The 26,080-nt window shown below is 37.1% G+C and overlaps 1 protein-coding gene across 1 annotated transcript in view; it reads right to left on the reverse strand.

Moving 5' to 3' along the window:
• Positions 1–26,080, reverse strand: part of THSD7A (thrombospondin type 1 domain containing 7A) — a 487,115-nt gene that overhangs the window by 233,066 nt on the left and 227,969 nt on the right. The window contains exons 3-4 of the mRNA XM_049894144.1: positions 8,676–8,924; positions 5,505–5,686 (exon numbers count right to left, since the gene is read on the reverse strand). Of these exons, the coding sequence (XP_049750101.1) occupies positions 5,505–5,686; positions 8,676–8,924 (431 nt within the window). The remainder of the gene's footprint in view (positions 1–5,504; positions 5,687–8,675; positions 8,925–26,080) is intronic.

Raw genomic sequence — 26,080 nt, forward strand, 5'->3', positions numbered from 1 at the left:
GCATCTCACTTTCCATTTTGTAACCCACTGATCACAGAGAGATTCCAGAGGAAAGAGCTCTTCTCTCTCATATCCAGAGAACTGACTTTTAAGGATGATCTGATACATTCAGGAATTTCCTATTTGAATTATTTTATAATTACATTACATTGCTGTTTATATATCACTGCATCAGTGTAGACTCTAGATTTATAAAATGTAGCCATGGTGTGATTTAGTTCCTTTGGCATTTACCACACTAAGATTAGCTGAGCACAAAGTGGTGGCTTTAGAAATATGATAAATTACAAAAAGTGCTCATAGCTACACTTACTAATCTCAGCAAAGGAGTTCATAACTGTTATGGGCTGAATTGTATCCGCCCAAAATATGTGTTGTACATCTTAACCTCTGCCTGTGACTATAATCCCATTTGTGAATGGATTGTGTTTGTTATGTTAGTGTAGCAGGATTAGGTTATATCAATGAGGATTAATAAAAATAAAATGAGGCAAAATTAGGATGTATCCTGAATCAATCTCTTTTGAGATACAAAAAAGATTAAACAAGCAAACAAGAGAAGCAGAGATGGGGGGAAAAGAGATGCCAAGCCATATGAACATCACCCAGAAGCAAAAGCTCAAAGAGCCAACAGAGAAAGAAAGCATTTCCTGAGAGCTAGCACCCTGAACTCAGACTTCAAGCCTCCTAAACTGTCAGAAAATCAATTTCTGTTTGTTAAAGCCACCTACTTGTGGTATTTCTGTAACAGCAGCACTAGATAACTAAGACAATAACCAAATTAGCTGTACTTTTTTTTTTTATTTATTTGTTTAATGGAAACCCTGTTGGCATAGTGGTTAAGTACTACAGTTGCTAACCAAAGGGTCGGCAGTTTGAATCCTCCAGGTGCTCCTTGGAAACTTTGTGCGGCAGTTCTACCCTGTCCTATAGGGTCGCTATGAGTCGGAATCGACTCAATGGCACTGGGTTTGGTTTTTGGTTTTTTGGTATTTGTTTACTGTATTTATGGTATGAAGGAGAAATTTTTAAAAATCTGCAAATTTAAAAATATTTTGTTTAAAATTTGCACCTAGTAATAATATTGAAGAAGAAACATTAAATTATTTATATTTCATGGCCATGCTTTAATATATCTCTAACAAAGTAGAAAGTAAAAGTAAATAACTATCTTTCTTAAATGGGGTAAGGGTCGTACCAGGGAATCTATGGAGAATCTCTTTCAGCCCCAAGATTCTCTGATGCACATTTCTGATTGAAATGTCATATAGAATATTATCACCTACCTGTTATTTCAAAAGTGATGGATAGAAAAGGTGCAGCACTAGACTTCCATGTACTCTGATATTTACTTTCTGAAATAACAGGGAAATAGCACCATAAGCAATATTTTTTTTATTTTTCCTTCAACTTTGACAAAGGTGAACTAGTTCCTGGAAATTGTATATAAAAGACTACAATGTAAAAATTTTCATCCTATTTAGGGGCAGTGTTACTATTTTACTTTAATTTCATTGCAAAACAGAGAAACACTAGATCTCTATCCATTCTTCTATCTGTCCACCTTTCAATTGTCCTTCCATTTGTCCATCTTTTCATTGATCTTCCAAACCTTTCTGTTGGTCTATCTCATTCTATGCCATTATACAGGCTCATTCATTATATGGGTTTTCCTTCTTAATAGCCCCACATACCACAGACCTTACCCAGGTTTTAATGTAGATTATTTGATACGTTTGCTTCAGAGAAACGTTCTTCTTTTGGTTTCCTGTAATATCCTTCGTAAGCTTCATGGTGCTTTATAACTAACACTTTGTTTTCCCTCATTAAAAAGTATGCTCAGTCAGTATCAAATGGAAGAATTTCTTGAGCTACTGTTGCTAAAATCTACTTTAATTTCATTTTAAACTCTTAAAAAATCAATTCAAGTTCATGCATCCAATGATCAGTAATGCTTTAATCAGTTTTCTAGGACTTATACAGATCACCTCCCCACGGGGAAGGCCTCTTTCTTTCATGTTCTGATAAGGGTAGATTTTACACCAGCATAAACTGGACACTTTTCACAGCCAATTGAAATTCTGAGCAGCTGGCTGAACAAAGATTGTCAAGGGTTTTATTGCTAATTCTCATCAGAGGGAACTTGCTGAGCCTTTCTTCCAAAGAAGTGACAGTGGAAATTTTGCTCACCTGAATATTGTGGGCGAAAGGTTGTCAGGGTTGGGAGGGCTACCTATAACCAGCAGCAGTACACGAATCAAACGTAAATACTCTCCAAAATCAAGTAGATTTATTTTCCTAGCTGTCTACAGATCCGATCACCAAGTTAATCTAGATTCTGATAATTCAACTGTATAATTCAACAATTATACTACACACATTGTGAGTTAATACCACATATTTTGACTTTCTGGAAATTAAATACATCAGCTCCAAGGAGGAAAGTTTTCCTGGCCACTGTGGTAGGCCAGGATATAGTAGTGAATATACCAGTGACTAGGTGCCTGGGTAAGCTAATATACCCTGTCCTAAAAAAAAAAAAAATTATTTTTTTTTGCACTAAGGTGATCATTACCAGTCATCTGTGTAATCTGATGTGCCAATATAATAAAGCCTAAATGAATTCCATATCACTTGCTTCTGGTAATTTTGCATCAAGAAATTTTAATTTTAAGTTAAGGTATTTTATTTTGAGTTAAGATAATTTTAACACCTTGGTTACATGTGAGAACGATTCATCCAAAGAACAAATAGTGTGAACCTGCAAGTAGAACAATCTAGACTTTTTTCTTTAAATTAAATAACATAAGAATTGGTCTTAGGTTGGTTTGTTCATGGTTACAGAGCCAGGGTTTTTGAGATTAGTGACTTATTCGTTGTTGGGGAGTTGTTTTGTTTCCATAAGGTGAGCTTTCATTCTTCCATATTTTTGAAGAAAGATTGTGAACAATCCTCACAGCCCTCAGTTTAATTGTTCTCTAATCACACTTCTTTATAGCCATTAGATGTCATCCCTGGCATGCTGGTGTGCTCAGTAAGTTTCCTACTGGAAAATGTTAAATGCTTCTGGGGGGTAACCTTCAAAGCCTAAGTTCTGAAGACAAAATATACAACTTCTAGAGAGAATCAGCTGTCTACAAAGACTATAAGAGGTTAGTATTCTTGGTACTTGACATGAAAGGGCAAAAATCCCTGAGTTATTCATTTTACATATTTACATGATAAATATTAATTTTAGGTGAATTAATGACTTCTTTTTTTATCTATTGACCTTTACATTCGCATTTACTTTAGTCCAAGAGATACATCTTAATAATGACATTGTTTTTGTATGTCTTTCTTTCTGTGACTTTTATTTTTGATGGTCTGCAGTGGTTTGGTAGAGGTGGGAGGACACTATGAAAAAATTATTTTTAAAATGTCTAGTTGCAATTCAGAATTCTGAAGGATCTTTTGAAAGTAATAACCTACAGGACATTATTGACATTCAGAAACTAAAATCTGATCTACCTCTAGCAATGAAATTATACTACTCTGAAAGGACTGCTATAATAAATCTACCAAACAGTGTTAAAAAGCAGCCATTAAAGTGGGCAGGAAAATATTAATGCACTAACATTATGTGTTTTATGCAACTTCCTTGAAACCTCGAGATACATTAGTAGTAAAATGTATCCCTAGGCTATATTCCTAAATGAGTTGACATGCTGTGTAAAGTTAGTGGACATAGAACAATTAAATTTTAGAAGTTGCAAATGCAAAACTTGAGTGTTTATCTTCCATGACCTCTGTACACGACCGGTGAAAGGGGAGCTCTCTCCTTTCCTGGTTTTAACAGTACCGATTTCTCTTGGTTCTTTCCCCTCTTCTCTGATAATTCTTACTCAGATTCCTGCCCTGAATTCTCTCCGTTTTTAGTCTTTCAACTGCCAGTATCTACGAGGGTCTTTATCCTGATTCTTTACCCTCTCCAATCGACATGCTTCCTAGGAAACACTATCCTGTCAACAATTTGCCAAGTACAACATGCTATCTCTACTGCTGAAATTTGTCTTTTTTGTTTTTCAGATCTTTAGCAGTGTACCCTAATACATGATTTGCACAGAATAAATTCCCTCTTGTATTTCTGATCCAATTGTCTCTATGCTTCGTCACCCAGTTCAAGTGACACCTCTTCCATGAAGGGTTCTATTTGTAAGATTCCACAACACTCATTCCAAATCACATCAGTAATCCATATCATATTGTATTATAACTATTAGCTTGTTAATCTGACCTTATGATGAATGTGAGCTCTTTAATGACATGAATTTTTTTTTTTTTTTATTTCCATCCTCACTAACTTGCATGATTTTGGGAACTTCGTTGTTCCAGATATTCGATTAGTAGCTATTGACTAGATTAGCCAAGGAAGTTCTGCTGTCCTTCAGGTATTCATATTCTTGTTCACGTAAACTTACCCAACCCAGTGCCCTCGAATCGATTCCAACTCATAGCGACCCTGTGGGACAGAGTAGAACTGCCCCACAGAGTTTCCAAGGAGCACCTGGCGGATTCGAACTTAAGAGCCACCAATTCAATATAAACTTGTAATGGCAAGAATTTCACAGTAATATTAATACACAATTATGTATTCTTAAAATACTAAAGTCCTGGACACTTTGAATTCATTTGTCCTTTCGTATACCACCAAGGTTTCATTTTTTTTTTTTTTTTTTTTTGGTTCGTATACTTACTGCATCTGTTCTTCAAACTGAGATTTAAAAAAAAAAAAAATCTAATATATGTCTGGCAAACTACCGAAGAATTTTCTTTTAAAAAAGAGTCATGCCTTTGGGTTTAGCTCATCTGATTTTTTTGGTCACTATTAATAGGAAGTTGGACATTAGACTCAATATTTTCCTTCAACTTTCCCTAATTTAAGAGTTAGAATTACGATACTTTAATATACAATATATTACATTAATGCCTTTTACTATAGTTTATTCTGTATTTATTCTATATTCCAATTAAAATTTTCACTCAATACCATAATAATTTTTCCTACCACATTATAAACAACAAAATAAGATGCTGTTTACAAAGAGGCTTTACTTGTTACATAAAGAAAAAAATTAGAATATATGCTTGCATTGTATGTGTATACTTACATGATTTTTATTCTTTTTTATAATTAATTATTCCAGCTTAATTTTGACTAAGAGCTTGAAATAGGAAGGCATTTAAGTCAAAAAATTTAAAGACTGTCTTGTCAGTAAATCAGAAAAAAAAAAATCAGAACTGACTAAAAATGGAGTCATATTAAAGGTTTTATAATCATAACTTGGATTACTGTTCATTTTTTTTATAGTGGATTCCAACCATAAAGTGAGCAGAAAATAGGCTCTTCACACTCCTAATTAATGTATTTCTCCAGTGTGTTGACATGTTTGGTCTCCATGAGTGACCAAACATGTAATCACACTGATCAAAATCAGTGATTTTGCAAAGAAAATCAAGTTCACCTTCTTTATCCTTGTGGGCGTTCAAATGCGAGAGGAGGTATTCGTTCGCCTGCACGCAGTACACCTCTCGGGTCTGGACCCCTCCTCCGCACAGAGCTGTTTGGTTTCCCCTCCTCTTATCTTGCTGGCTGAGCAAAGGGTCCACGCGGCACTCAGTCCACTCGGTAGTTCTCCAGCCATATCTAAATAAAGAAAATGCCAGCAACCATATTTTATTTTACTGAATAAAACTTTTCTCCACTCTAGTTTTTTTTTAATTAAGAAAATTAACCTAAGAAACATTTTTCCCTTTAATCAATCTTAGACTACATCTTCGGTGCAGATTCAGTTTCAAGCCTTCCTCTTCCTCAGTCCTTAACAGGGCTCCGTTCAAAAAGGGGTTAAATTTAGGGCGATCCTGTTTCAATAGCAACTACTGGAAGTTCCTTATAAATGTTTTATGAAAAGAGAGCATAAAGCTGAAAACATGAAATTTTATGTTCAATTAAGGTAAGCCCAGGCCTCCCCTTTCTTGATGCTTATAAACAAAGGACTGAATTTAAGAATGGGACACATTCCAAGTGATAAGCACAAACATTCCTTTTACTTTTAGTAAAATATATAAATATTGCTTCTTCATACTGGATAAAAATTATAATTGTTAGGATTTAAAATGTGTAACAGAATGATTTAGGATTTTCATTGCCAAGAATAACAATGCTTTTTGTTCTGTACAGGAGCATCCTTGGTGAGTGATGAAAAAAGCTGACCTTTCTAATCAGTGGAGCACAGGAAAGATGAGCTTTGGTTCTAAATTTAAGTACCAATCAAGATTATGACTTGAAAGAAATGTCAGGGGATTGTCAGCCCAACACGTGCTTTAAGGAGATAGTCAGGGAACCATTTCCCGATGCCACTGAAGATAGAAAGTGATGGAATTTCTCCACCTGAAGGAAAGTGGATAGTCTAAAAGCACAAAAAAAAATGGCTCACATAACACTTTGTGTCACTACAACCAAGTTGCTTCCTTAGTAATCAGATTAACAGCCAATGTCGGTACAAGTGGATGTGCTAATGTTCATCTCAATTAGACAAAAAGGTTAAACAGGGCCTGCCATGTCTGATCTAGATGCTTCCCACAGTCAACGGTAAAGTTTCATGACAGTAAAGCTGACCTTCATGCCCGTTTTCCATTTTTATAAGTGGGGATTCATCACTAACACAGTTGCAGGACTGGGTCATCAAGGAACAACACTATTGACACTTGTTTATAAAGAAAGTATAGCACTTGGGTCAGTTCTAAAAAACATGAGTAATTGATGCCTGGGGTGAGGGAAAGAAAGAAAAGAGTCATCCGTTAGTGGAGTAAAACTGAAAATTATATATATATATATATATATATATATATATATATATATAGTTTTAATAGACTGGGGTCCCAATCTAGGTCATCCTAAAGAGTCCTGTGAGAAGAATGCATTTTGAACAATAACTGTTAATTGGTTACACATTCTAAGAAAAATGGGGGACACAGATGCTCAGGGATGTTTATCTTGTTAATGGTGTTTGAATATATGAGGAAATAAAAAAGCAAACCCATTGCCATCAAGTCGATTCTGACTCATAGCAACCCTACAGGACAGAATAGAACTGCCCCATAGGGTTTCCAAGGAGTGGCTGATGGATTCAACCTGTTAACTTTTTGGTTAGCAGCTGAGCTCTTAACCATTGGGCCATCAGGGTTCCAAATATGTGACAGGAAAAATAATAAAGTATCCAGCATGAGGGAAAATTGAGGAATCCCATAGGAGAGAAAACACTTTGGAAATTCCGGCAACTTCTTGAGCTGAATATACAAAGAACACAATAGTCAGTGGAACAAGAAGAGATGTTAGGAAGGAAACCCTCTGTGGGGTTTTCAGTTACCTGTTACTTTAGGGAGAATGGGCATTTCCAAAATGCTGCTGAGTTGAAGAGCTCAGATAAATTATCACTATATTTGTTACTGCTATTATTATTTGTAACAACAGTAATGTTAATTTTTTTGCTTACTGGTTCATGAAGTTCCAGCTGTACACATACATACTCTTTAAGCAGTATCCCAGGGAGGCTCTCAAAGAAGCTCATGCATATTTACCATGAAACTAAGATTTTTTAACATTACTTTATAAATAACCTATTTTCAGATAAAGCTGAAATAATTATTATTGCCAAAATAATTCACAGCAATGTCTTGGAAGTGATCATTTTTAAGAACAAAAAGGATACTGCAACATTGCCAAATAATTGAGAACTATTCTTATTTCGCCTGAATTCTATGAACATTTATTGGGCACTTACTGTGTTCCAGGCTCTGATAAGAGCTAGTGATTAAAAAAAAAAAAATTAATGAGCATACCATATTTTTATGCAAATAATATGCTCCTTCTGGATTTGTTTGCCAGCTACACCCCACACCCTTCCCCCCCACACCAGGCACTCTCCCAAATGCTGCCATGCCAATCCTCTTCTACATGTTGCTGTGGAAAAAAAAAAAAAAGCCTAGGGCTTACCTTGTGGGAAGGGGGAGGCAGGCAAAGTCACAGAAGGCGTGCATTATTTGCATAGAATATGGTAATACTTGTCCTCAAAAAGCTTACAGTCTCCTTATTCTGAAGTAGTATTTTACTCTTTTCAGTAATAGGATTTGTTATTATGTACAGTACTGAATTTCAATAATACTTGCACAGTGAGCAACAGAAACCAGTATTTTGCAAGTTCATTTCACCTTATAGAACAGGGGTGGACAAACTATGACCCAAGGGCCAAAGTGACCCTATCACTTCTTTTTTATAAATAAAGTTTTATTGGAACATAGCCATACTAATTTGTTTACATATTGTCTACGGCTACAATGGCAGAGTTGATTTGTTGCAACAGAGAAATATTTGACATGTTACAAAAAATGTTTGCCAACCCGTTATGGAAAATGAAGAAAACAGAATTTATACTAAAAATCTACATGGAGATTTTGAAATTTAGTTTGTTAAGGACACCTTTTCCCCTGTATAGCCTGTATTTCTTTTATAACAGTATTTATAAAGTGATGCTTCATTTTTTCTAGTTAGAATGCACAAAAATCAAACAGCTGGAGGAACATGCAATTTGGGCAATGCTTCAGCAGAGACTACAGTCTCCTCTTTATTTACTCACGTGGCACAAGGTGCGATGCCGTCTCCCTGGGATACACAGGCTTCTGTTTCTTCAAGTTCTGGGCACTCCTTTTCACTGCCAAGAGGAAACTGCCTGATGGTGCGTGTCCTTACACGAGCGCCTTTAGGTGACACCGTATCATAGCATGTTTTTGAGCACGGGCTCCATTCTGACCACTCAGACACCTGGCACTCTTTGGTGATCACACAGGACTGGAAGGTCAAGGGAAGCTTCTCTTGCTGGCAAAAGCTGCAAAAAATCATTGGTATTCTCACCACGGATTCACAGGCAGTTATGAACTTTGTCTTCTACACTCAAAAGTAAAATCAGGTTGGACATTTTTATTTCTACTTGGAGGTGCAATAGCAATTTCACTGAAAATATATCAACATTTACAACGTGAAAAAGCAGTTAGATTCAAAATTAACATTTGCATCTCTGCTGTTTTGTAAGGGTTGTTAAACTATTCACAGTAAAGAGAAAATAAAGGGATTAAGCAAGATTAGCAGAAACTAAGTTTACCATATTGTTCAATTCACTCATTCCAGATTTGCTTTAATTTAGAAAATGGGAAACCAAGAACTGTTAACATATGCTAATTTTTATTCTCTTTAGTGATTTAAAATAAACATGTCTGGCTAACTTAGTACAATACTGTCTTGAAAAGGAAAAAGTAAGTTAATATACACCTAATAGTATTTTTTAATATCATTTTGAAACTTTAGCTGTAACAAGTATGTGTGCTTATTGATATACATCAAGCTTTTAAATTCACACTTTAATAGAGTATGTATAAATGGTTATCTTAATTAGATATAAGTATTAAAATATAAATCTATTTATATCTACAATTAGAGATATCCTCTAAATATATCTCCACTATTTATTTTATCACTAAAGTATTTATGTTCAAGCTGTTATTATCTTGAGTTAGAGGGATGTTAGACTCTAAATTGTAATGACTACATACAAAGATGAAGATGATACTATGGTTGCCAGTCACTAAGGGGGTATGTACTTTGAGGAATTTTCCTGGAATTGGATGGACTTGTGTTGGTTCTTAGTTGAACTTTTGACCATTCTTAATAACCAGTGGTACAGTTTATTAGCAGAGGCAGCCTGTCACCATGGCAGAGTCATCTGGCCCAATGGGAGAATGCATTGAAAATTCTGTCTCCTCATTCAGGTACTATATTTCTCTGTGATAATCAACCATAGAGAGAAGCAGGTTCCTTTTAATGTAACAATTCAAATTCAATCCTCTTAATCCTACTGGCATATGCACCAAGATTGCATTCCTAGGAGACAATTATAGCTCAAAACATCAAAGTCAATTTGTCTGAGCTGAGAGGTGTGGGAAGTAGAATCACCTGATAACAGAGGTCAGAGGGCTGTCTATGTGAGTTAGCTCTGTTTTCCCTATAACAACAGAGAGGACTAAAATCCCATTTCTACTCAAATGTCATGTATTGAGTGTTAATGGGCAGGGGGCCTATGAAAATGATGATGATAACAACTAATATGGAAAATAAATGTTGAGTGCTTACTATGTGTCATAACCCAGAGGTAGTCATTCAAATAGAACAAGGGGATACTGTGTGGTTTTGTAAGTCAGGAAAGGTGTGCTTCAGGGTTGTATCCTTTCGCCATACTCATTCAATCTGTATACTGAGCAAATAATCAAGAAGATAGACTATACGAACAAGAACAGGGCATCAGAATTGGAGGAAGACTCATTAACAACCTGTGATATGCAGATGACACAACCTTGCTTGCTGAAAGTGAAGAGGACTTGAAGAACTTACTAACAAAGATCAAAGACTACATACAGCCTTCAGTATGGATTACACCTCAACATAAAGAAAACAAAAATCCTCACAACTGGACCAATAAGCAACATCATGATAAATGGGGAAAATAATAAAGTTGTCAAAGATTTCATTTTACTTGGATCCACAATCAATGCTCATGGAAGCCGCAGTGAAGAAATAAAACAATGTATTGTGTTGGGCAAATCTGCTTTAAAAGACCTCTTTAAAGTCTTCAAAAGCAAAGATGTCACTTTGAGGACTAAGGTGTGCCTGACCCAAGCCATGGTATTTTCAATCACCTCATATGCATGGGAAAGCTAGACAACAAATAAGGAGAGCCAAAGAAGAACTGATGCCTTTGAATTAAGATGTTGGCAAAGAATATTGAATATACCATGGACTGTCAGAACGAACAAATTTGTCTTGGGAGTAGTACAGCCAGAATGCTCCTTAGAAGCAAGGATGGCAAGACTTCATCTCCTGTACTTTGGACATGTTATCAGGAGGGATCAGTCCCTGGAGAAGGACACCATGCTTGGTAAAGTAGACAGTCAGCAATAAAAAGGAAGACCCTCAGTGAGATGGATTGACACAGTGGCTGCAACAACCAGCTGAAGCCTAACAATTGTGATGATGGCACAGGACTGGGCAGTTTCGTTCTGTTGTACATGGAGTCGCTATGAATCGGAGCCGACTCAATGGCACCTAACGACAACAACAATGTGCCAACACTATTCAACTCCTTACGTATTTTAAAGGTATTAAATTATCTAAACTTCAGAACAACCTTTTGAAGTAAGGTGTTATGCTTACTTCAACTTCACAGGTGAGGAATCTGAGCCACAGGAAGGTTAAGAAATTTTCCCAAGGTCTTGTTTAGTGAGTGGTGGAGCTGAGTATATGATAAGAATGGGTTAACCTTCATTGAATGTCTGCTATGAGTTATATACTGTGTTGAGTTTACCTAGAATATCCATGTAATCCTAAATCTACTCTGTAAGTTGGAGATCTGCCTTTCTTTTTTACAGATAAGGAAATAGACTTAAAATTTCCAACTCTATATTCCAGTTCATACAGTAAGAAAATCAAACAAAACTCACTGCTATCAAGCTGATTCCGACTCATAGTGACCCTATAGGACAGAGCAGAACTGCCCCATAGAGTTCCAAAGAGCGCCTGGTGGATTTGAACTGCCGACCTCTTGTTTGGCAGCCATAGCACTTAACCACTACCCCACCAGGGTTTCCAATAATGGACTGGAATTCAAACAGGAACTTTCTGCTTATGAGGGTAGAAACAAAGACAATGGCCATTGAAACAAAAAGAAGTTACAAGCAACTAGAAAGGGAGAGTTAGAAACTGAAAACCTGGTGGATAGTTGAAGGGGTTTAAAGATAACTAAATAACTTGGACGTTTCTAGCTTTGCCCATCTGGTGAGCTGTATTCAAACTGTCTAAAATGGAGAACATAGAAGCAAGTTTCTAGTAGTTAATAAGTGAGTGTAACATTAACTTCTTGATTTGGTATGGATATATATACAGTAGGCAGAAATTTCCAGTAAGCAGTCATAATTAAGAGTCAGCATTCAGTTTAAATCTCTGGATGGCATATCTATTCAAGAAATCAGGAGCCTAACAGAGTTCAAGTTCCCAAAGGGTATTCTTTGGAGCCCTGGGGGGTGCAGTGGTTAAGAGTTCAGCTGCTAACCAGAAGGTCAACAGTTCAAATCCACCAGCTGCTCCTTAGAAACCCTATGGGGCAGCTCTACTCTGTCCTATAGGGTCATTATGAGTTGGAATCAACTCCATGGCAATGGGTTTGGGTTTGGATCAGCGCTCACAGCCAAGGCCATAGGAGAAGATGAGCGCTCACATCGGGGCTGCATAATTCACACATGGTGGTACAGTGGGCTTGGTAGGATCAGCAGCACTATGGTGTTTATTGATTTCATTTTGTGATTGCTAGTGAAACTAAATTCAATAGTTACTAAATTATTCAGCTGCCATTCCCTACCATTCTCTGCTTTATTCTGACCATGCAAAAAGTTGACACCATACAGCTTGAGAGAACTGTATGTTCTAGTTCAAAATGGTTTTCACAATAACACGCCCCTTTGAGAAGCCAAAGGCATGGGTTATGCTTCTGCAAGGGTGGCCTGCTAGGAGATGTGATGGTCACTCTGGCAGCTTCCTTTTCATTTATGTGCCATGTTCAGGATAGCCCAGATGACTAAGACTGGATAGAACAAATGCTTGGCTTTGGAACAGAGCAGATGTTACTTCACACACTTGGTATCAGATGGAGTATAATCAGATAAATATTGGAAAATAAAAGGAAAAGAAAAAAGTGGAGAGTAAAGTTTAATATTTGTCTTTAAAGATAGCTCCTCAAGGGATGACAGAGCAAAGATTATCCAATATATTTGACAATTTTTATTTTAGGTCAAGGCTAAAACTGATAAACTGTTAAATTTATTTTATTTTATTTTTGCTAATTTACTTTATGCTACACAAAATTAGAATGCCACTCCAAATCCTTTCCTAAATTTACTTTTGTAGCTCATATTAATAATCATAATACCCATGAAAACATACCTGCTTTCTGAAGGTTGCCTAATGCATCTCCCAAAATAACACCTCTTTTTTTTTTTTTTTTTTAGCTTCTTAGAAACTTCTCAAGACTCTCGTTTTCACAGTATCAAATCCAAACTTCTCCACCTGTCAGTCAAGGCTCTATATAATCTGTCACTACCTCCACTGCCATCTCTCAGGTCTACGCTTAGCCACAACTCCTCCTCTCCAGTAACCTGCATTTCTGCCCACTCTCCTCACTGTCTTTATGGAAAAACAGCCCAGTTCTATTTCCCCACCATTGCCCACACTCTTTGCCATCTGGAATTCTATCACCCATCCTGTTTTTGTTTTTAATTGTGGCATATATACATATATATATGCCATAATTAAAAAGTATATATATTTTATAGATGAGGAAATAGACATTAAAAGATCTATATGTATCTACCTAAAACAAAACATTTGTCATTTCAACATGTTTACATGTACAATTCAGTGACAGTAGTTACGTTCATCAGGTTGTGAAACAATCACCACTATCTAATTTCCAGATTTTTACATAGCCCTTAACACACGCTCAGTGTCCCTAAGCAATGATTCTCTCTTTCCTCCTCCCTCCAGCTCCTGGTAACCACTAATAAACCCCGGTTTCTAAATATTTGCCTATTATAGATATTTCATATAAGTTTTCCCATTCTTTTTTCCTCTCTGAAGCAAAATCTCTCAGGACCTAGGTGGTACAGATAATCCACAGGAATGCCTCCAAATGTGGCCTGAGACATCCCTCTCCCAAACACCAACATATGATGATTTTCCTTTCTCTTGGGAACCAGATAAAATTAATAGACTGCGAATATGATGTTATAGGCTACTGACAAGAATTATGTGTCCCTTAAAATAGGTAGGGTGCATATCTGCATTGAAGCGGCTAAAAAATGATACCTATAAGTTCCCTGTTCGAAGTTTCTTTGCTAAGAATCTAATTTATTTAATCTTTCTCATATGATCTATCTAGATAAAACCAAAAACCAAACCCACTGCCCTCAAGTTGATTCCAACTCATAGCAACCCCACAGGACAGAGTAGAACTGTCCCATAGGTTTTCCAAGGCTGTAAATCTTTACAGAAGCAGACTGACACATCTTTCTCCTGCAGTGGTGATAGTGGGCTTGAACCATGGACCTTTTGGTTAGCAGCCAAGCTCTTAACCACTGTGCCATCAGGGCTCCTTATCTAGATATGGATATATAGATATACGAAAAAAAAAAAAAACTTCATCTTTTTGTTGTTGTTCCTAATAAAGTTTAAAAAAAGGAAATTGTGATTGGATTTTGGATATTGCCATAGGTAGACTGTTTCTATTCCAGGGGAAGTAATAAAAGCAATCAGAATAGTTTCTCACCGTCTTGCTGAAGCCTAATACCTTCAATGTGGTTCTGGGGGTGGAAGTTGATCTTGGAGGCTTAGTCTAGTTAAGTGTTTTGCTGCTCAATGTTTGGTCTAGAAACCAACACCACTGGCATTGACTGAGAGCTTGTTAGACACGCAGAATCTCAGATCCCCACTCTACACCCCCGAATCAGAATCTGTATTTTAACATCATCCCCAGGTGATCCATACGCACACTGAAGTTAGAGAACCACTGGTCCACAGACAAAGGAACTGAATAAGTCACACAGAACAAGATTTATTGCCACCATGATTGAATTCAACTGAACAGCAATGGGTTTGTTAGGTGGTTTGCAAAATAATTGCAGAGGCTGGAAGAGAAGGCTCTAGGTCAAGCTTCCAGAACAACTCCTAGCCCTCAGAATCTCACTGCCATTTCCTGATCCACAAAACTGCTGCTGCGGCTGCGGGAAACCATGATGTCTCTACTACAAACTTCCCCATGAACTAAATCCTGACCTGTTTCAAATCACAGCCCATCTCTAATACAGGTAATTGTCAGAGCCTGAATTACATCCAAGAAACCTGGCTGCCAGTAACTTTTGGAAAATATCACTTTCAGTTTTCTGCCTTTGCAGTATAGGAAGTCCCACTAGGGCAGCACTAGTCAAAACATGGTCAATGGACCAAGGCAGCTATTTGCTAGTAGTGTGCAATGAGTAAGCACAGGAACTGAGAGTAAGTATAGAGAGAATTTTACAGCAATCTGAAGTTGCTATGACAACGAAGTGCATCTATCATTCGTGGACTCATCTCAGTGAACAGAGTATAGGCCAGTTTTGTCAATGTCAGATTTCATGGTGATAGGCATGTGACGTGAGTAAGCCAAACTTGGTAGGAACAAGGTTTGCTCAGTACGACCATGTTATTACATCAATAAGAAATAAAAAGAAACAACCAAAACTTTGGCCCTTTCCACAGATAGACTGAGAAGCACTCTACTGGGGAGCTGGGAGATTGATGAGCCAGCCAATCCGTGATACCCACCACCAAACCCAGCTCAATTCCTAGCTTCTTCATGAGGCCTATTAAACTGTGATGAGATCACATGACTTCTTCTTATAAATATAAGTTATTTTTGCACTTAAAAACATACTATCTATAAACAAGAGCCATAGCAATATGTGTGTTTTAGTCCCTGTAGAATTAGCCTGTAATAAGCACGTATAACATTTTTATTGAATTAAAGAACAGGTTTTCTTCCTGTAAAGATGCAAGTAAATTTGATAACACTACTCATGTTGTAAGAAGATTTTCTTTGTAAAAGGATACTACTCTAAATATTTGTGTAATGTAACAAGCATCTTTAATTTTTGTGATGTGAACAAACACAATTTGTTTAAAATATCCATTTTGTTTGTATAAAACAAAATATATTTTTACACTTGTAAACTCTTCTATAGGACCTCTGGTGGCAAAGTGGTTAGGTGCTCAGTTGCTAACCAAAATGTCAGCAGTTTGAACCCACCAGCCTCTCCACAGAAGAAAGATGTGGCAGTCTGCTTCCACAAAGATTACAGCCTTGGAAACCCTGTGGGGCAGTTCCAATCTGTCCTACAGGATTGCTATAAGTTGGAACCAACTTGAGGGCAAAGGGTTTGGCTTTTGGTTTTACACTCTGATAAAATCCCTGGGTGGCACAGAGAGTTAAACACTTGACTACTTGCCAAATGCTTGGTGTTCAAAACTACCCAGAGGTATCTTGAAACATAGGGCTGGTGATCTGCTTCTGTAAAGTCACAGCCCTGAAAACCCTATGCAATAGTTCTACTCTGCACACATGGAGTAGCCGTGAGTCAGAATCAACTCAACAGCCACCACAACCACCAACATACTCTGTTAGTGGAAGGAGAATCACCAGATGATTTTTATATGATTTTACGTGATTAGGTAATTTTTTCCCAGAATGAAAGTGGTTGCTTTAATCCTGGTCGACAAAATATAAGGCTAATGAGACTTAAACAACATATACAGTATTAGTGTAATTCTATTGACTACCCAAGAAAAAATAAATGCCATGGTCTTCCATAGGTGGAAGCTTTTTCACATACATTTTTTTAAGATAGCCAACAGACAATTGACAATCATGTCTGTAGTCCCATCTCTTGTTCTTACATGTAAACAGATTAAATTTTAAAATAAGAGTCAGAGATTTAGTTCTAGAATATAATGCTCAGGTGTATTTATTGTTCATACTAATCTAATGTAGCTTTTTAATACTAATGGGTAGACCAGGATAACTGCCCAGTTTTTCTTAAATTCTTATTTTTGGCAGGATAGAAAATAATGAACACTGCTCAGTCAAGAGAACCAACACATTCCTAAATTGCCACTTATAAATTGTATGAACTTGATCAGGCAACAATCACTCTGCCACACAGCTTTTCCATACGGTGAAATTATACTTTGCTAAAATAAGGTCCTGTTTTGCAGTAAAATTACATGATTCTTAAGTTTTCGTAATCTAACCAATCTAAATCCTGATTGCCTTGTGTGTTCACACTGGCTCTTTTTTAAAAACAAGCAAAGACTTGTCTCACTTTTAACTATGTTCAAGCTGTTTTCTCTGCGTAAATACAAAATTAAGTTTCCTATAACTTACCATTTATTTATCATTTTAAATTAACAGTTTACAAATTCTCAGAGTGAATTTCACAGGATTCAGCAAGTTCTAAGTAATAATTTATATGGAAGCAAAATGCATGCACAGCGAAATGATTTTCCTTATAAAGACAGGGGTCTCTCCTCTTGCTTTGATATTTGAAAATCTTTTGTTGAGCTGCCAGGGAACATTGCCAAATGGTGTCACCCTGCCAGCTGGAGCGATCATATGCTCCCTATTAAAGCTGAGTGCCCTGCTGCTGGTCAGCAGCTGAATGCGAGGATATCAGCATGGCCCGTCTTTAGTAATGGGATAAACTGCTACAGCAATGAGGCCTCCCTCAATGAAATGGCCAGCATATAGATTTTCTATCCTTTCACACAGCGAACGCTTGCATGCAACTGCTTCCTTATTACCCATGCTGTTCCAGGTGGAGAACCATGGTGAAGAGTCATGGCAGAATCCCAGATCCACTTCAACAAGTGAACACTCTAGATAGTTTTATAATAAAGGGTAAGAGCTATTTTTTAGACTTCAAAAAAATGGTGCTAACTAGCATAATTGATTTTGGCAATTCTTTTCATCAAAGGCAATCTTTAGCATTAAGGAATTTTTGCCTATAAGAGTTGTGTTTTTAAAACTCAAACTAAACAAAAAGAGTAGGAAAACTTAACTACAGGACTATTTTAGGTATCAATTATTTAAAAGGAGATACCAACTGTCTTAGTTATGTAGTGCTGCTATAACAGAAATACCACAAATGGATGGCTTTAACAAAGATAAATTTATTTTCTCACAGTCTAGGAGGCTAGAAGCCTGAAGTCAGGGTGCCAGCTCCAGGGGAAGCGCTCTTTCTCTGTTGGCTCTGGGAGAAGGTCCTTGTCATCAATCTTCCCCTGACCTAGGAGGTTCTCAGTGCAGGGACCCCATTTCCAAAGGATATGCTCCCCTTCTAGTTCTTGATTCTTGGTGGCAGGAGGTCCCCTGTCTCTCTGCTCATTTCTCTCTTTTATATCTCAAAAGAGATTGATTTAAGATAAACCTAATGTTGTAGACTAAGTCCTGCCTCATTAACATAAATGCCTCTAATCCTTGCCTCATTAACATTATAGAACACATAGGAAAATCATATCAGATGACAAAATAGTGGGCAATCACACAATATTGGGAATCATGGCCTAGCCAAATAGACACACATTTTGGGGGGACACAATTCAATCTCTAACACCATCAAGTATCAACTTAAAAATTGATTAACTGTCACATAACTTTTACAAAAAATGAAAGAGAGAGAGAAATTGAGTTAGTATACCCAAGTACAGGGTTAGAGGCTAAAGGCAAGAAAGCTTTCAGCAGCAATAATGGTTGGAAATTCTCCTCCATATTAGCTAGAACATTGGATTCCATTAACATTCACCTGACCTAGCAACTCCCCACTGCTAGGAAAACCTGGAAGCCTGGTGATTGCTCTACTGCAATTAGCATAGAACCAAATCAGCACAGCAGCCCACAGTAAACATTCATAAAAATGTAAGAAAAGAACACTGCAGTTATTCTAAAATAATGCCAATTTTTCCCACTTTGGATCACCAATTCCAGGGTATTTCCCTGGTCTCCTGTTTTCTCTACACTTTTAGTCTCTTAGGTGATCACCTATAACCATGACTTCAGCTGAATCAACTATGGATATGACTATTTCTATTTACCTAAAATATGGTAGCTTCCATACAAAATTCAACTCCTTTCTTCAAACTGACTTGCTGTGCCTATTTCCCATTTCTGTTGATTCCTCATTGTCAGCACTCCCTTATACAATTCAGCAACAAGTTCTCACAAAGCCTTATACAGAGCATCTTTTCAAATCATCCTCTCATCTCCCTTTCCATGTTTATAGCTCTGGACCAAGTATTCTCTGTTTTGTGGGAAGATTAGGAGGGAAGACTGCCATTTTTCTCTAATCTGTCCCTTTACATACCATCCTGAATTGCCTTGTCAGAATGACCTTTCTGACAAATGTATTTTCATCCCATTTATCACCTGTTCAATCTACAATGGCTGGCTTAGAATCTATTTCATCCAGATGGGACCCTTTAGCCTGACTTTCAAGGTCCTCTACACCATCAACTGTCATCTCATAGATACAGAAATGTGGCATGTCGATTACTCCCTTCCATTGCTTAAAGGTTCTTCATTCTTTCCCTTTGCCTTTTGAATTCTTTCAAAGACCTGCTCAAGCCCATGAAGTTTTTATTGAATACCGAATAGGAAAAAATGTAGACTATTGAATTTAGATTAGCAAGTGATACATCCAGAATTGGGAAGATTTAATAACAATCCAATTAACAAAGAGGCAGGCTGGTCCCTAAGAATAGTGGATCAACAGGGTTGACAAAAAGGTGTGAATGGGTTCAAAGCAGGTAAAACTTAAATGGGAATGGAACTCCTCTTCACATAGGGAGGAATTCACAAATATTATTGCTGTCCAAAATCTAAAAAGCGGCCTAAAAAGAGATGAGGTCTGGAAGAATTGAAGCAGGATCTAGGTGAACATCCATCAGGAGCGTAGTGTGTCCTTAGGGAGGCTAAAGGGATTTTAATGATACTCCTAGACTCTCACCCTTCTCTTCCAGAGAAGCTCATTTGGCTATATATGTATGTATGTATATATTTGTGTGTGTGTGTATGTTGTTGTTAGGTGATGTTGAGTCGCTTTCAACTCACAGTGACCCTGTACACAATGGAATGAAACAATGCCCAGTCCTGTGTCATCTTCACAATCACTGCTATGCTTGAGCCTATTTTTATGGCCATTGTGTCAATCTATCTTTTTTGCTGACCTTCTACTTTACCAAGCATGATGTCCTTCACCAGGGACTAATGCCCCCTGACAACGTGTCCAAAGTACATGAGATGAAGTCTCGCCATCCTTGCTTCTAAGTATCATTCTGGCTGTACTTCTTCCAAGACAGATTTGTTCGCTCTTTTGGCAAACATGTATATTCAATATTCTTCACCAATACCATAATTCAAAGGCATCAATTCTTCTTTGGTCTTCATTACTCATTGCCTAGCTTTTGCGCGTGAATAAGCCAATTGAAAACACTATTACCTGTCTGTCAGTTTGTCATACTGTGGGGGAAGCTATGCCACTGGTATTCAAATACCAGCAGGGTCACTCATGATGCACGGGTTTCAGTCGAGCTTCCAGACCAACACAGATTAGGAAGAAGGACCTGGTGATCTACTTCTGAAAAAAAATAGCCAGTGAAAACCTTATGGATAGATGGATGGATGGATGGATGGATGGATGGATGGATGGATGGATGGATGGATGGATGGATGGATGGATGGATAGATAGATAGTCTGGGTCAATGTTCAATTTTGTTGAATTAAATGTTCTGCTGCAAAAATTAAAAAAAATAATTAAAACCACTGGCAGAGAACAAGAGTCATTGGCCTGGAGTGAGTGAAAGGCCTGCATACCTGTCCTTTCCTTGTTTCATGATATTGAGCAAATTACCCTCTCCAATCTCCAAATTAGGGATGGCAACATGTTATTTTTCTATTTTCTAACAAGGATGTGAGAATCAAGTGAATAACTGACATGCAAGCTCCTTGGAAATCATTATTATATACAAATGGTAGGCATGAAGATGGGAAGGACATGATGGACAGACTTACATTAATGTAAATTTTGGTATTAACTTTTTCCTCTGGACATTCTGATTATAGTCAAGCACATTCTGACTCATAACAACTCTATAAGACAAAGTAAAACTGCCCCACAAGGTTTCCAAGGCTCTAAATCTTTACAGAAGCAAACTGCCCCAACTTTCTCCTGCAGACCAGCTGATAGATTTGAACCACCGACCTTTCAGTTAGCAGCCCAGAGCTTAACTACTGCACCACCAGGGCTCCTTTCTCTGGATATCACCTACTTTTATTTAAACTAAAACTGGTATCTCCTCTAATGAAGAAAAGGGGACTTATTTATAGTATTTTTTTCCCTAATTTTTCCCCCAAATTTTACGTATGTGACACTGTTTTCTCCCCTATGGAATTTCACACTTCCTCAAAGATTGAGACCTGGTCTCATTTACTCATTTGCTTATTTTGCCACAATATTGGACTAGCAATATACAATATACACTTGACTGATAAACTATATGATGCACACAACCAAAAATGAAGACTTCGTCATCAACATTGTAGATGAAAGTAATAAAAAATATTTATTTTATTTGTATTAAAACTGAAGGAGAGACTTTAAACTGAAAGATATAGAGTTCTTGAGAAATAGTACTTTAAAACATCCAATATACTACTCACAAACTCTTTAATAAATTCCTGAAATATGCAGTCTGTAGGATGAAGAGCAGTTTGTTTAGTTCTATCTACACTGGAAAAAATGGGAGATCATTTAAAAGGAGGTAATTCTATTTGCCATTCTGTAATGCGTTCTCAAGGCATCAAAAGTCTCAGAAAAGAAACCAAGGAATTTGAATATAAGACTTAAAAATCAACATCTTTAGATAAATTGCAATAAACAGGAAAAACAAAAAGTCATTATAACTATCTGGGAATTCCCGCTAGAACATTTCTTCAGCCTAGTGGCAAAGTGCCTGTTGATTGCTATATTTTATTTCATTGCTTTTTCCACAGTATTCCTTTATATGCACTTCATAGTGCTGAAATTATTGCTTTTTAATGGTAAAAAATTTCTTTTGTTGAATTACAGAGTTACATGAAAGAGGATGTTCAAGGGAGATTAATATAAAAGGAGAGGCCAGTCTCCCTGCTTAAACATCTGTTTGATAAACCCGAAGACATAGAAGATTTAAAGTTATAAACTGAGGTCTGGTTTGGACTCTAAGAGCCACAGAATGTGAAAGAATCTCATGTTTCAACTTCAATCATAACTATTTGTCAAAAGTATGAGAATTTGGAATGATGCTTTTTCAGTTAAAATAGAGTTTTATTGAAATTCTATTTCAAATGTTAGGGAAGGTCTAACTAAATCAACATTTAATGTGCAATAAAAAAATTGAATCCAATTTTTATTTTACAGGAAGAAGGCAATGTATGAAATATATGTAGATGATACTTTATAAATACAGGTAGTCCCCAGATTGCCAAAGAGCTCCATTCCTAAGTCTATCTTTAAGTCAAATTTGTATGTAAATTGGAACAGTTTGAGACCGTTCATATCTAACATCAGTTAGTCAAATGTTTGTCTTAGCATATATTATACAGTATTATCTTTCTATGCATAAACACATTAAAGAAACTCTTGCAGATACAATAAAACATCTTTAACAAATAATAATAAGAATGATGTTTGATGCTCATGACAAAGTAGCACCTGTTTGTTACTATGAATCATTGTATGTACCTTGAATTTTTAATATAATATCTTTTATGGAGGTTGGTTCATAACTATGGGTTGTATGAAAGTCAGACGTTCATAACCCGGGGATTGCCTTATGCAGATTGACATTTTGTGGAGGAGTGACCGATTAGCTAAAATATCTTATCATGTCACATACCCTATAACTGAATATTCTATTCTTCAGAGTACTTTAATTCTAATAGCAATGGATAACTGTGTACTCAGGCAATAGACCTATCATATTGTGAAAATAATTACTGTAGGTTAAATGTTTATAATACATATAATGATTATTTTTATTAATATTAATGATAACCATCATCATTGATTTAGTGGTTTGTTAGGCATTAAACCTCATTATTTGCCCAGAAAAGCTACTAGGTATACCATATTTGTATTATAAATTTATAGATTTAATAATGTGATAACATAATTTACTGGGCTTTAAATTTTCTGAAGTAAAAACATAGAAAAACACAGGCGGTTGTTGAAGGTGGTAGGTAATTCAGGATAAATTTCTATGACTGGCCCTAAAGTACCATAAAGGTTCATTTCCTTGAAATGAACTCAATATAATATCCCAGTTGGATCTCTTAATATTCAGTGTTACAGAAAAGGTAACCGAATCCAGAAATGTTAAGCAATTGGCCAAATTCATAGGCCCATTGCTGTTGGCTCTCTTGCTTCATTATGAAGTACTGCCACCTTAGAGACAAGTGAGAAGCTTTAAGTCATTCGTGACAGTGCTCAGCCCCACCTTTTATATCCTCACCTGCCTAAGGGAAAGGTACCAGCTTCTTGCCACTGGGGTTCAATGTTGCCTCAGGTGGCACTACTGGAAAAAGGACTCAAGATGACCCCACACTGTTCTCCATCTCCTTGGCATGGTACTCCTCTAGCCTGTAGGAAGCATTCTTCTCCATAACTGACAGTTAGGGTGTAGGGTTCACCCTGTATGCCTCCCTGGGTATAGCAGTGCTCAGTCAAGCACTACCATCAAAGCAATCAGTCAGCCCAAGTCCTACCCATTAGATTCCCAGACCCCAGGAAACGGAGGGATCCCATGCAAGGGCTCCTCATTAGATATGAAGTCAAGAGAACAGCAGCTCTCTTCAATGAAATCACTTCACAGATCCTCTTCTCTCTGAGCTTTGATCTCTTTTTATATTCTTAAGGCAGGTATACAGGAATAAAGATCTGTCAAATAAGTGTGCAGATATTTATTTTTTAATTATATGTGTGCCCTAGAGATATATTGCATATGCACAAAAATTAAACAGACATTCATTTGCAGTTACATGTATATATGCAGTAACTCAATGAAAGGTATCAGAAGTAACTTTTGGGGGTCATATGTTTCGATAGCTATATTCTAATAATGCTACCAGATCTGCTCCAATACAATAATCTTAAATTACATTCTGATCAGCAGTGTACAAGGCTCATTTTATCACACCCTAACCAAAACTTAATATTATCACATTTTATATACTTTTTTTTTTTTTTTAACTGGAAGGGTAAGTGGTTACTTCTTTGCTGTTTTTATTTTGCATTTTTCTGATTATTAGTGAGGATGAGCATTTCTTTAAATACCAATTGGTCTTTTGTATACTGTCCTTTATCTCCCATGGCTAGGAGAGCAGGCCAGTTTCACTGTCGTACCTTAGAACTACATATACTCTCTGTGCCATAGTTAGCAAAGATTTTTCTCATAACACCATCCTATAGGACATTATGCTGACCTACCATATTGATGACAGCATGCCAATAAAATCTAAGCAAGAAGTGGCAACTACTGTAGGACGTCTGGTAAAATACGTGAGTGTTAGAAGTGGGAAACACATCCAATAAAAATTCAGGGGAGTCCCACAATAGTGAGGTTTTGGAGTGTCCTTCGATCTTGGGCACAATAGAACTAAAATGAAAGGCAAATTGCTATACTGGACTTCACCTGACACTAAGAAAGAGGCATAATGTTTTGTGGAAGTCTTTGGATTTTAGAGGAAAAATACACAACATACAGTTCTTTTGATCTGATCCATTTATTAAGTAAATTGCCAGTCTTGAGTAAGGTCCAGGGAAAAATAAGCTAACAAGCAAAGTACTTCCAGCTCATTTAGGCTTTAATGCAAGCAGCTGAGAGCTTGACTGTTATGGCTCAATAGAACCAAGAATAATGGAATAATCACAAAAGATGCTCTCAAGTTTTTGTGCAAAGTCATGCTTTTTTTGTTTGTTTGTTTAAATTTCTGAACCACCCCTCCTTCATCCCCCACCCCGTTACCTCTATGGATGTCAGTCAGTTTCTTTGTCTAGTCTCCTGAACGCTTGCTTACGTAAAAGTGGTCAGGCTGGCAAGGATGGAGGTTATGCAAGAACTTATAAACGTGCACTTCCCTTCACCAAAGTTAAACAGTTGCCCATTCCACAAGCAGCAGTGGACAATCCTGAGCCCTGGAACAGCACCATACTCTGGGGGAACAATTCTGTTATCTGTGGTAGACTGAGCACTTTGAACTTCTTTAATTGTAGAAGGGGTAGCAATTTGATCACTGGAATATGCAATTCTTTTGGCTGTGGATTTGCTGTCTCTGCCCACCATTCTTCTGCCAGCACCACTTTCTAGAGACTGATTCAATGCCTTATTCACAGCCATGGCACCCTATTGCTTTTGAATGAGGAACTTATTTTACAACAAAGAAATGAAGACAATGGGATGGCTTTAGTGGAATCCACTGGTCTTAATACACACTCTCTCATCCAGAAGTAATTGGCCCTAAAGAAAGATAGAATGGTCAAATGAAGGTCCAGGTAAGGTGCCAGGTAGGATATAATAGTTTGTAGAGTTGGATGTTTTATCTCAACCCAAAAACCCATTGCCATCGAGTCAATTCTGACTCATAGTAACCCTATAGAACAGGGTAGAACTGCTGCATAGGGTTTCCAAGGCTGTAAATCTTTAGGGAAGCACAACCAGTAACCAGCCTATGGTACCATTTTCCCCAAAGCCAGTATATATAGTTCTGGGAAGTAAAAGGTGGGAAAAGGACTTATATTGAATGATTCACTTCAAAATTTTTGGTTTCTTCTATTTATGACTTTGGACATCTTGTTTTAGAGATTTTAGTTCCCAAATGAGAAATGCTTCTACCAGGAGACACTATTTCTAGGGATTTGGAAGCTGAGGATGCCAATAGGCTATTTTTGTTTCTTTGTGCCACAAGATCAACTGGAAAAAAAGGAAGATACACTCTACTGGCTGTGCGAATGGTCATGATCATCACAGGCAAAGGGAGCTGCTGCTCCAAAACGGGGGTGTCTCCTGGTACTGCCATGTCTAGTGTTAGATAGGGAGATCCGCTGAGCTCAAAGCGATGGAGTGTTACAGAATGAAGTCACCAGATGAAGGACCCTGAACAACTGAAATGTTGTTAAGGGAAAATTGAACTGAAGGAAAGAAGTTATAAATGCCCACTGGGGCCTTGTGACCAATTACAGAAACAAGGTCTATGCCAGCTTTTCTTTTTTGTTCTGTTCTGTATGTATGTGTTCGATTATATCAATTATATTAATATTTTC

This window comes from Elephas maximus, chromosome 8 (genome assembly GCF_024166365.1).
Source record: "Elephas maximus indicus isolate mEleMax1 chromosome 8, mEleMax1 primary haplotype, whole genome shotgun sequence".
Lineage (NCBI taxonomy): Eukaryota > Metazoa > Chordata > Mammalia > Proboscidea > Elephantidae > Elephas > Elephas maximus.